Source organism: Mustelus asterias, chromosome 2, assembly GCF_964213995.1.
Source record: "Mustelus asterias chromosome 2, sMusAst1.hap1.1, whole genome shotgun sequence".
In the NCBI taxonomy this organism is placed as follows: domain Eukaryota; kingdom Metazoa; phylum Chordata; class Chondrichthyes; order Carcharhiniformes; family Triakidae; genus Mustelus; species Mustelus asterias.
The window spans coordinates 131,989,643-132,001,196 of NC_135802.1; the positions used below are offsets into that span (position 1 = coordinate 131,989,643).

The 11,554-nt window shown below is 39.8% G+C and overlaps 1 protein-coding gene across 2 annotated transcripts; it reads right to left on the bottom strand.

Annotated features, from left to right (window-relative positions):
• Positions 1–658: 658 nt before the first annotated feature.
• rbfa (ribosome binding factor A) lies at positions 659–11,122 on the bottom strand. Of its 2 annotated transcripts, XM_078241691.1 has the most exons (8): positions 10,677–11,102; positions 10,366–10,467; positions 8,577–8,619; positions 7,709–7,882; positions 5,534–5,646; positions 3,778–3,862; positions 3,423–3,508; positions 659–1,158 (listed from the first exon to the last, which is right to left on the bottom strand). In XM_078241691.1, exons 1-8 carry the CDS (start codon positions 10,844–10,846, stop codon positions 729–731), a joined length of 1,203 nt encoding a protein of 400 aa, XP_078097817.1. In that variant the 5' UTR covers positions 10,847–11,102; the 3' UTR covers positions 659–728. The 2 variants fall into 2 exon arrangements, with proteins under 2 accessions (XP_078097817.1, XP_078097824.1); XM_078241698.1 differs by lacking the exon at positions 10,366–10,467 and having other exon boundaries at positions 10,677–11,122.
• Positions 11,123–11,554: the final 432 nt, after the last annotated feature.

The following is an 11,554-nucleotide window of genomic DNA, read 5'->3' on the forward strand; positions in this document are numbered from 1 at the left end:
CTTCTTTTATCACACCTGGGCTGGAGTGTTTCAGTTAAGAGAGGTTGGTTAGGCTGAGATTGCTTTCCTTAGCAAACAGAAGGCTGAGGGGGCATGTGATGGAAGTGTACAAAATTATGAGGGACATAGGGTAGATAGGAAGAAGCTTTTCCCCTTAGGAGAGGGGTCAATAACTAGCGGGCATAGTTTTAAGGTAAGGGGCAGGAGATTTTAGAGGGGATTCGAGGAAAAACATTTTCACCAAGAAGTTGGTGGGAATCTGGAACTCTCTGCCAGATAGGGTGGTAGAGGCAAGAACCCTCACAACATTGATTATTTTCAGATGAACACTTGAAACACCATAGCACACAAGGCTACAGACTAAATGCATGGAAAATGGGATCAGGATAGGTGCTTGAAGAGTGGCACGATGGCCGAAGGGCCTCATTCTGTGCTGTAAAACTCTTATGACCTACTGCTGCAAAATAAGATAGAACATCAATGCACTTCTTGATCACTTTCCTGGGGGAGTTTAACATAGTTTTTAATAATTCGAACCACAGAATAATTCACATGTGAAAAGATGTCACATGCAGTCTTTCATAAAAAAAGGAACTAAGGGGAGGTGAGGTGAAGGGCTATTTGTTTTTTTAATTAAAATATAGCAGTGACTCAGTACTAAAGAACAGAAATTTATTTACAAATTGCAAAGATTGAGAGAGATATAGCTCAAGTACATACTTTATTAACTATATGTCCTTTAGAGATTTCAAGTCATTTTTTGGATCTTCTTCCTCTACATCAAGTTCATTCACTTCCTCATTCATTTCCTCTTCTCTTTCTGACAATGTGTCAGCCACTGCAGAGTCCATGTTATACTTTTCTGTCAAGTACATCTCAGGTGTGATATCATCAAACTTGTACTTTGACTTTTTCTTTTTTATTCTCTTTAGTTTTTTAAGATGAGCTAGTTGCTCCTGGTGCTGTTCAGATAACATAAAACTATTTGTTTCCAATAACTTTTCATTATTTTTCTTTTTGTATTCCAATATTTGTCTGTTCAGTAAGCCATGATCAATACCAAAAAGATCCACTTCAGGCGATGTTGGAGGCAGGTCAGATGAGACTGGGTTAGATTCTCGAGAAGTAGGTTTCCAAGTAGAATCTGGAGGAACTTCTCTGCAATGGAAAAAATAAAATTCTGACAAGGTGATATAAAAAAAAATTGAACAATTAAGTGTTCCTGTACATGGCAATTGATAGGTTAAAAAAAAAGGTCCATCTAGTTCACCTGCCACCATCCTCAGTCACATGATATAATAATAATAGTATTAAGAGTCTGGGAAGTGTCCTTGGAGTCAATTCTTGTTGGGAAAAAAAGTGACACCACAAGAAAACCCATGAGAGTGCAGTGAGCAATCGGAGTGCTAGTGAGAGTGCAGTGACGGTGGATGGGTTGCACCGGAACCAAAATTGGACCTTGCAGGGTGGTTTGCTTGTGCTGTTGGAGAGGGTTTAAATTAACTTGCCAGGGGCATGGGATTGAGAGAGAAGTTTCAGCAGAGGGGAGATGCACAACCAAAATTAGAAGAGATACCAAGTGAATGGGGAAGGCACAGAAGTTATAGGTCAGTTATGGCACAAGGGAATTTGACAAGATTGGATGGTATTTATTTTAATGCAAAGAGTCTGATGAACAAGGCAGATGAGGCACAAATTAAAACATGGAGGTATGATGTTATTGCTGTCACTGAGATATGGTTGAAAGACGGGCAAGAGGGCAGTATAGGATCTTTAGGCAAGACAAGGAAGGAGGTAAAAGAAGAGGGAGTGTCACAATTTTGATCAGGGAATCAATTACAGCAGTAAGGAGGGATAACATCTTAGAAAGCTCTTCTAATGAAGCCATATGGGTAGAACTTAAAAACCAAAAAGGAGCAATTGCATTGCTGGGAGTGTTCTATAGTTCCCCTAACAGTTTGAGGGAAATAGAATAATTTTCAATTCCTCTCTGGCCACAGGGGAGGTGCTGAGGGACTGGAGGACAGTCAATGTGGTACTATTATTCAAGAAAGGAGGAAGGTATAAACCAGGAAACTACAGGCCAGTCAGTCTAACCTCAGCAGCGGGGAAACTATTGGAAGCAATTCTAAGAAACAGAATTAATCTGCATTTGGAGGCAGGGATTAATCAAGAGCAGTCAGCATGGTTTTGTTAAGGGTAATGCCTCTGGGGTTTCTGCTGTTTTGAGCCCTCCCCTTTTCTCTCTTTATCCAATGTGTATATCTCTCAATGTCCAGGGTTCATTGGATTTGTTGGTGCCTCCCTTTATTCTTTACTGGAACATGTTAGCCTTGTACTCTGCCTATTTCTTTCTTAAATATGTCCCACTGTTCCATCACAGATTTAGACTCAAATCTGACCAACTTGATCAAAGGTGACCAGGTGTGTAGATGAGGGCAATATAGTTAACGTAGTCTATTTGGTTTTCAGCAAGGCTTTTTTGATTTGTCACATGTATCAGGATAGTGAAAAGTATTGTTTCTTGCACGCTATACAAAGCATACCGTTCAGAGAGAAGGAAAGGAAAGGGTGCAGAATGTAGTGTTACAGTCATAGCTAGGGTGTAGAGAAAGATCAACTTAATACGAGGTAGGTCCATTCAAAAGGCTGATGGCAGCAGAGAAGAAACTGTTCTTGAGTCAGTTGGTATGTGACAAGGTCCTACTTGGGAGACTAATAGAGAAGGTAAGAACCCATGAGACCCAAGGAAATTTGATTTTCCAGAAGACTGAGTACATTGGGATCCCACAGGGATCAGTGTTGGAGCCCTTGCTGTTTGTGGTTTACATAAATTATTTAGACTTGAATATAGGAGGGTTGAGCAGCAAGTTTGCAGATGTTACAAAAATTGGTGGGATGATAAATAGTGAGGAGGATAGCTTTAGATTATAGGAGATAGGGTACTGGCAAGCCACTCACTTGTAAAAACATTTGGGACAACCAGGGATGGGCAAATATATGCATCCTTATCAGATGCCCATGGCACAAAGAAAAATAAGTCAAGACTGCTCTGGTCACCCTTGAAAATGGGTGCTTTGGGGAGTTCAGGTGTTTTTCCATTTCTCCAAGAATTAAATGTGGCAATCCCAGTGGTCTTCATCTATCAGCATAGTGCAACACTGGTTGAGTTTTAATTCTTGCAAATATTGTGCTTGGACAAAATAAGTTGTCACATGCTGGCATTCACTGTAGGTACACCTATTGAATCTGTCAAAAATCATTGGTGCGAATATGAGTTAACATTGCATATATAACAGAAACACGTGCCATTAGTTACCAACATCATGGCCTTTCTTTAATATTTTTTACAAGATTGTAAAAAGTTCAAATTTGGAGGATTAAAACAACTTTGTTAAAATAACATTACGAATGGTAGTTACCTAAAAGGCTTTAGGTTCCAAACCTGCTCAGCATTTGCACTCTCTTCTTCAGGACCATAATCAGCAATTTCTAACAATCTTTCTACCTGTATTAACAAGTAAAATTTATTTTAATACTGTGTGCTTTAAAGCCTGCATATTAAAAATAAATTATATACATTAAATATTTTATCTTTATATGGTCTTGTCAAATTGTCTACTATAAATGCATCATGTTCTTGTTAAGCTGTAAGTACATTATTGTGTTCACAACAAATGAAAAAGGTAAATGATACAAGAAGCCTTATTTGCTGATGTTCAGCTTTTCTATTTGCAAATCATTTCATCCCAGAAATTGAATGTGATGATTACCCACCTCAGCTATTGCTGTTTGTTGTTGGTCTTTAACAAAGACCACTGGAGGAACATTGCCCATAACTTGCTGGGTAATAAGAAGGTGTCTAGAAATTTAAAAAAATACATTTTGATTGACTGGAATTTGTACCCCGCGCTCCCACAGCATCCTCACCATCCTGTTTCAATGAACGTTTCATTGAAAACTATATTTATAAACTACATTTACTGTAGCTAGTCGTTTGGCAGCAAAGAACTTGAGCATTGCTGAAAAAGAGACATACTATCAAAGCTTTTCATCTTGCACTCAATCAGGACAGTTAGCAAGAATATCAGTAGTAAAAGGAACAAGTTTATACTACATGAGAAGGAAGTGCTGATTGTCAAGTCGACTCTGGTTGGTAGAGGCATTGCCACTAGAGTGCACCATTCTTTGCACAGATGAACTCAGCAACTCATGCAGAGTAGTGTTTTCATGGTACAATGTATGCCCCAATAAATGGTGTTGCCCAGCTCTTGCATATATTTTTGTTGGGTTCCATGAGAAAGACATCTTAGATGGAATGATAACCAACTCCTACCCCTTGCACACTTCCAATACCTATTGATACATTTGAATCCACAGCTACATGCAAGGACTTCATTACACACCTTAATACATGCTTAAATTCACCATTGAAATGGAGCACTTCTTGACTGGGCAATATACGCATTGGGAATACTACAGGCTCCACACACCACTAGATTGATTTTATTGGCAACCTCATAAATAGGGCCTGAGCCTTTTGCTCACTGTGCAAGCTTGATGCTGAAGTAGGGCACATCTCAGCCATCCTGGGGATAATGACCTCTCTGAGCATTGCTCACTGTATATATTAAGCAAACTTATGAATGGGCCTAAAGCCACCACTTTTGGCCCTGAAAGGTGTCCAGTCCAGCTTCAGTTACCCTGAAGGACAAGGTGTCTCAAAAATTTGAGCAACAGGTGAAGTAAGCTATTTCAGGCTGTATCGATGCAGTAGCAACATGGAGTCCAATTTTCCACTAACAGGATGCTGCCGTCAAGCATAAAAGAAGTTCGGTTCTGCTTATTGCATTAATGAATAATGTGGTATATGAATTTCAATGCTGACAGATCGTATCGCATGTCTCTCTGGCTGTTCACAAAAGGCAAAGTGCACATGCTACCTAACCAGCCTGTGCCTGCAAAACTCAAACAGTGTCCAACATTAGCATTAGATATGATTCCGCAATTACTAAATAGTTCTGATGGTGCTAAGAGTCACACTGACAATCGATTTAAGATCATCAGCCAGGCTCACTTATTCATGCTAGAAGTTATATACGTTCTCACACAGTGCCCTGTTCTTTGCACACACAAGGAGCATGACCATGTATTGTGTCTTTTTCAACTAAAGAAAAACTTGACAGCCATTCCCTGGTTCATTCCTTATGATAATGCCTTGACCAGAGTTCACCTGCCTGTTTTGAATTTGAATAAAGCCTGTCAGTTAATTGATCCCTGGTGCATTCTCCGTGGCAATACTTCTCCCAATCAGAAGTTACTTGCCAACCAATCAGCACTCCCTTTTCACGCAGTATAAATTGTTCCCTTAACTACTGATATTCTGGAGATTTGCCCTGATGAGGGCAAAATGGAAAGCTTCAACAGCATGTCTCTTTTCTCAGCAATACTCAATGTGCTTTAGTTAACATCCAACTGCCAGTGTAATTATCAAAGCACAACTTAATAGAAAAAGTGTGATGACGGCACTTACCTTACACGTGGGGAATACTTTTCTAAGACTTGCTGAATGCAATCATCTTTTTCCTTGGAGCCACTTGTCACCCAGTAAGCTCGACATGCCGAAAAATCCACGGCCAAAAGAACCTGTAACACCAGCAGCCAATCCCAATATCAATGAAGCTCTGAACTTTGTACAGCTGTGGATTCAATCTTGATTAGCAGATTGCCTGGAGTAATCCTGGACTATCTTTGTAGCCAGGTAATCATCCAGTATTATTTATACCATCACAAATAATTTTGCTGACTTCATATAAAAGAACATCTAATTTGCCTCAAGGAAACCAAAAGATTAAAAGCTTAATATAGAGAGTAAAGTTCTACCCTCTGGATTAAATATTCCATCCCTTGGTTTTGATTTTTTATTAAACATAAAGTTTTTTTTCCAGCATTTTTCAAATAAAATTAACCATACCAGAAATTTTGTTCCTTATCTTACATTTTTATTATAAGATAACTGAAAATGATTTGTAGCAAAATCAATCTTTTTTTAAAATATGAGAGTAAGTTACATATGGGAGTGTTAAAATGAGACTGAAATTTGGTCAAGATGTTGAAGCCAGGAGGCTTCTAGTTATATTCAATATACTATAATTTCACAATGGGAAGGACCCAAAAATACCCTTGCTTCCACATAAATGAGAAGAAGTTATATTTGGGAGTGTTAAGACAAGACTGAAATTTGGTCAAGATGTCGAAAAAGCCAGGAGGCAGATATCCTAATCAATTTGCAGAATTTTCACAGAGACCCAATTCAAAATGTGCAGTCCTGAATGCATTTTTGTACAGAAGGTGGTGTCTGAAGACAGGGTACAGTAGAATTACTAAGTCACCCTTGGACTTCTCTGCCGAGAAGATGATGATGTGGCATGTGGTACAGATTGTATCACAGCTCGGCATGGCTGCTGCTCTGTCCAAGGCCACAAGAAACTACAAAGGGTCATGAACGAAGACCAACCATTACGCAAACCAGCCTCCCATCCATTGACTCTGTCGACATTTCCAGCTGCCTCGGAAAAGCCGCCAGCATAATCAAGGATCCCACGCACCCTGGACATACTCTCTTCCACCAGGAAAAAGGTACAAAAGTCTGAGGTCACGTACCAACCAACTCAAGAACAGTTTCTTCCCTGCTGCTTTTAAATGGACCTACCATATATTAAATTGATCTTTCTCAACACCCTAGCTAAGAATGTAAGATTAGATTCTGTACCCTCTCCATGTACGGTATGCTTTGTCTGTATAACACGCAAGAAACAATACTTTTCACTGTATACTAATACATGCGACAATAATCAAATCAAATTCAAACAGGCAAGAGTTTTATAGGATGTAGAAAATCTGAATTTAGGGAAGTTCTTCTTTAAAGTTTATTAGTCATGAGGTTTACATTAACACTGCAATGAAGTTACTGTGAAATTCACCCATAAGACCAAGGAAATACCATTTAAAATGATGGATGTGAAAGAACAAGAGGGAAATGTCGACATTTTGTATAATAATAGGGTACTTTGGAACAGATTTTCACAGATGGTAGTTGGGAGTGAGGTGGGGAGTATTGAAACAGAACAAAGTAGGTTTTAAAATAAAAGAATGGATGAATTTCCAAGAGTTTTTATTTCTGCAACAAATAACAAACACAAAGGTTCAGAAGGAAAGCTAGGTGGTTCAATGGTCTGCATGCTTATGTACAATGTTGCTTGTTAAAGAAAAAAATCCACTTCAATACCAGTGTTTGTGAGGACATTGCACACAGATGACCTTCCACTACTGAATTCTCAGTAAATTGATTTTTTTGATATTCAAATAGTTCTTATTAGCTCCTTCTCCTGCCCTCTACCTTCAGTGCGGCATGGTAGCACAGTGGTTAGCACTGCTGCTTCACAGCGCCAGGGACCAGCTTGGGTCACCATCTGTGTGGAGTTTGCATGTTCTCCCCGTGTCTGCATGGGTTTCCCCCAGGTGCTCCAGTTTCCTCCCATATTCTGAAAGATATGCTGGTTAGGTGCATTGACCCGAACAGGCCAGAATGTGGCGACTAGGAGAATTTCACAGTAACTTCATTGCAGTGTTAATGTAAGCCTTACTTGTGACTAATAAACAAACTAGATAGAACAATAAATTGAGCAGATAATAAAGTTGCACATACTTTGGATATCTCAACTTTGTGGTCATATACTTCTGGGCTGACTTCGTTACTGTTCAACAGCTCTGTGATTGCTTTATAAAGAACATTATTCAGTGTTCTCATTCGGATACTGTCCTCCTTCTGCATCTTGCGTTGAGGTTTCAATACATTCTCAAAATTGGAGGGTTTGAAAAGCTGTACAAAAACAGTAAATGAAACCATACAATTGTGAACTGCCAAGATAAATCCTACTTTTTGCACAGGTCGCATTCAGGTAGACCCAAACTGGGCCAAATCTAGTGAGTTCAATTTCACTTCATCTTTACTGTTCCAACTTGGACCAGTCAGTAATCTCTCACCTCTAAATCAAAAGGTAGCAGAGGGCATGGCTGAGTTACTAAATGAGTACTTTCCATATTTTTTTATGACAGAAGAGGATGCTGCTAATGTCACAGTAAAGGAGGAATTGCATAGGATCAAAACAAATTTTAAAATGTCCTTAAGAGGTTAGTAGTTCTCAAAGTAGAAAAGTCACCTAGATGGGATGCATCCTAGATTGCAAAGGGAAGAAAAATGGTAAAGAAAAAATGAGCGTTAATTTGGCTTTTATTCAAAGTTGTCACTGACTGCCCATTTTTGAACTGTTATGAACTTCACGATTGATGGGTATCATTCTTGGCCTTTGCCATGACACGAGGCGAAATAGATCATTTTATGGCTTGAGGCTCAATGAGTACCGTTGAAGCTCTTCACAACATGGATGCGCTCCATCATACCAACTAAAAATGTATTGCCTGACTCAGACTGGAATTATTTTACCTTGGTCAGAAAATTAAGCCAGTCTTTACAGGTGTAAATTGAATTTGCTTATTTACTAAAATGTTCTTACCAGTTGTGATCCCAGTGTAGGGCTTTCATACCAAAACTTCTTCCTGTATTGATGGTCAGAAAACCGTAGGGTCAGCATACAAATATTTAAAGGTACAGTTTTAGCACTTTGAGTTACACAATTGCAGTTGTGCATTACAATCCTACCACCAAACAAGCTCACATATATGCAGAGTTCGCCCATGGAAAATTCTGAACGTTTTGTACTGCAGACAGGAATGAGCATGGTGGTGATAAACTTAACTCAAGTCCTATAATTTCAATGAAGGTTGGCTGTAATAGTTTAGGATTCATTTCAAAACAACTAGAAATTCCCAGTACCAGTGCAGCTCTCTAAAATCTATGTTTTTATTCCATCAATATCAAATTGAACTTAAATTAGCATTGAAAGCAGTTATGACAACTGCTGTACTTATAAATGCCACAGAAATCTTCTTGCAACATTCCTAAATGGCAATTAAATGGCCAGCTTTAAGAGTTACATTAGATTTTTCCTAAAAATCCATAAGATATATTTCATAATTTCCTAACAAGCCACACAGCATACTATATCATAATCATAATAAAGCAGAGATTACAATTGTGTCAATTTCACAGCTTGTTTCACATCTCTTAAGATCATTCAATGAGGAACAGGAGGTGAAAAATCAGATTATTTGAACACTATGCAAGTATAGGAAGCTACTTAACAACAATTTGTATTTATATATTCAAAAGTTCTGATGAAAGGATAGAGCTGAAAGTTAACTCCATTTCTCGCACCACAGATGCTGCTTGGCCTGCTGAATATTGACTATTGCGAAAGGTGCAGATTCAGAAAATTGATTTTTTTAAAGCCACCTATTAATATTGGAAAACAGGGCAAATTCACATTTTCCTCTTAACATTATATGGGCTGTTTTAGTTAAAATGCTTTTGATTGTTTTGGATTGCCTTAACTGCTGTGGTGAAATTTGTCACAGCTATCAAAACGTGAGCAGATTGTTGGATTTGGATCAGCCTCCTCAGTGAGTACAAAGCTCTTAAAAAACATCCTTTCTGACTTTGTAGTCACAGTAAAAAGTCTCACAACACCAGGTTAAAGTCCAACAGGTTTATTTGGTATCATGAGCTTTGAGAGCGCTGCTCCTTTATCAGGTGAGTCACTTGATGAAGGAGCAGCGCTCCGAAAGCTCGCAATACCAAATAAACCTGTTGGGCTTTAACCTGGTGTTGTGAGACTTCTTATTGTGCCCACCCCAGTCCAATGCTGGCATCTCCACATCATCGACTTTGTAGTTAGACAGGAAATAACCTCAAGGAAGAGCTGAGTTGGCAGGAAATAAATAACTTCAAGGCCTGAGTTAGGCACAAAATACCTCAAGGAAGAGCTGAGTTATTGTCATAATATTAACACGGCATGGCAGAGGTATACAGAAGTAGTTATAAAAGCAAATTACTGCAGATGCTGGAATCTGAAACCAAAAGAGAAAATGCTAGAAAGTCTCAGCAGATCTGGCTGAGATGAGATATCTCATCTTTCATTCCCTCACCCTGCAGAATAAATATCTCCTACTTTCTATGCCTCTCAGCTTTGACAAAGGGTCATCTGGACTCAGCTCTTTTCTCTCCTTCCAGATGGTGCCAGACCTGCTGAGATTTTCCAGCATTTTCTCTTTTAGTTTCAGAAGTAGTTATATTTGATATTATAATTTTAAATAATTAGCTTTGCACAATGCTACCACACAGCACAGAATTGTAATGCCAATTCAAATCTCCACCAACGTGGAGCAACAAAATTCGATTCATACGTAGCTGTTCTTTTCACCAGACTGTAAACTCTGAGATCAGAATAGATTCGTTCTTTCTTTATTTTTCCCTTAATTCTTTGAGCCACGAAGGCCTTGTATTGGCTGTTGGTAATAAAACGCATCGATACTATACAAAAACTAAATAAATATTCTGCTTAAGACATAGAATATAATGGCAACATCAATTTAAAAGACACATACAACATTCACATCTTGTCACAGTGGAAGCAGGGATTTTTAAACAATTCATAATTTCGTTCTATCGCCACCAAAAGAAACACACAATCAGGTAATGTACCAAAAACACTCACTTTGTTTTGGACAGGAATTTCTTTAGTAAGGTTCTCTTTGCAGACAGACAGCAAGTTGTCTGCACATTCCTGCACTGACTGCCACTCACCAGCAGGCTCCGCAATTTGCAGCACTCAGCAGCACGCGCCGCACATCTGCGCAGTGCGCTCAGCACTCCGACCGCTGCCATTGGGCCGATCGGGAGGACATGGATCGGGGGGCGGCGGCGGGGAGTGAAAGGAGGCCGTCCCGCCTACAACCGGGCCCGCTTCTCCCTGGCTGGATCAGGAGGAGTGGTTTAGTAGCGCGGTTGGAAAGGAAGCTTACTTCTACTCGGAACTCCCCTTATACAGAGGGCGGGAGGCGGGGGGGGGACACACTTTCCCTCTTCAACGTCCCGACAACCGTCTCAGCCGCCAGCCTCGCCAACGCTGCGCATGTGTGTCATCGCCGCGCACGCGCAGTCCCGCTAGGTACGAGTTCTCATCGCTGCGTGTTCTGGTCGGGTGCGGGTCGCTGCGCATGGGCGGTGTCACCTGCTGCTGAGCTGTTGTCTTCTCAGTGAAGGCCTTTCGCGCCCTTTTGCAGACAGCATTGCATTTGAAGCTTGCACTTGTTGTAGTGTTGTTACTTCACACAAGCTTCACACTGGTGTCCCCTGAGGTACTTAATTTGTGTAAAAATAAAATAATGCAGATGCTGAAAACCCGAAATAAAAACAGAACATGTTGAAAATACTCATCAGGGCTGGCAGCAGCTGTGGAGAGAGAAAATAGAGGTAATATTTCAGATTGTTGACCTTTTGTCAGAACTGGTAAGAGTTATAACAGGTATTGATCAAGGGCCGACTGGGACAAAGACAAAAGAAACCAAAAGAGAAAATGCTGGAAACATCTGT

Coding starts and splice junctions, on each gene's coding strand:
- rbfa (XM_078241691.1), bottom strand. CDS start 10,846: ATGGCAGCGGTCGGAGTGCTGAGCGCACTGCGCAGATGTGCGGCGCGT. Junction 5,647..7,708: donor ACAAAGTTGAGATATCCAAA/GTATGTGCAACT, acceptor CTGGTGTTACAG/GTTCTTTTGGCCGTGGATTT. Junction 3,863..5,533: donor AAGTATTCCCCACGTGTAAG/GTAAGTGCCGTC, acceptor TTAAATTTCTAG/ACACCTTCTTATTACCCAGC.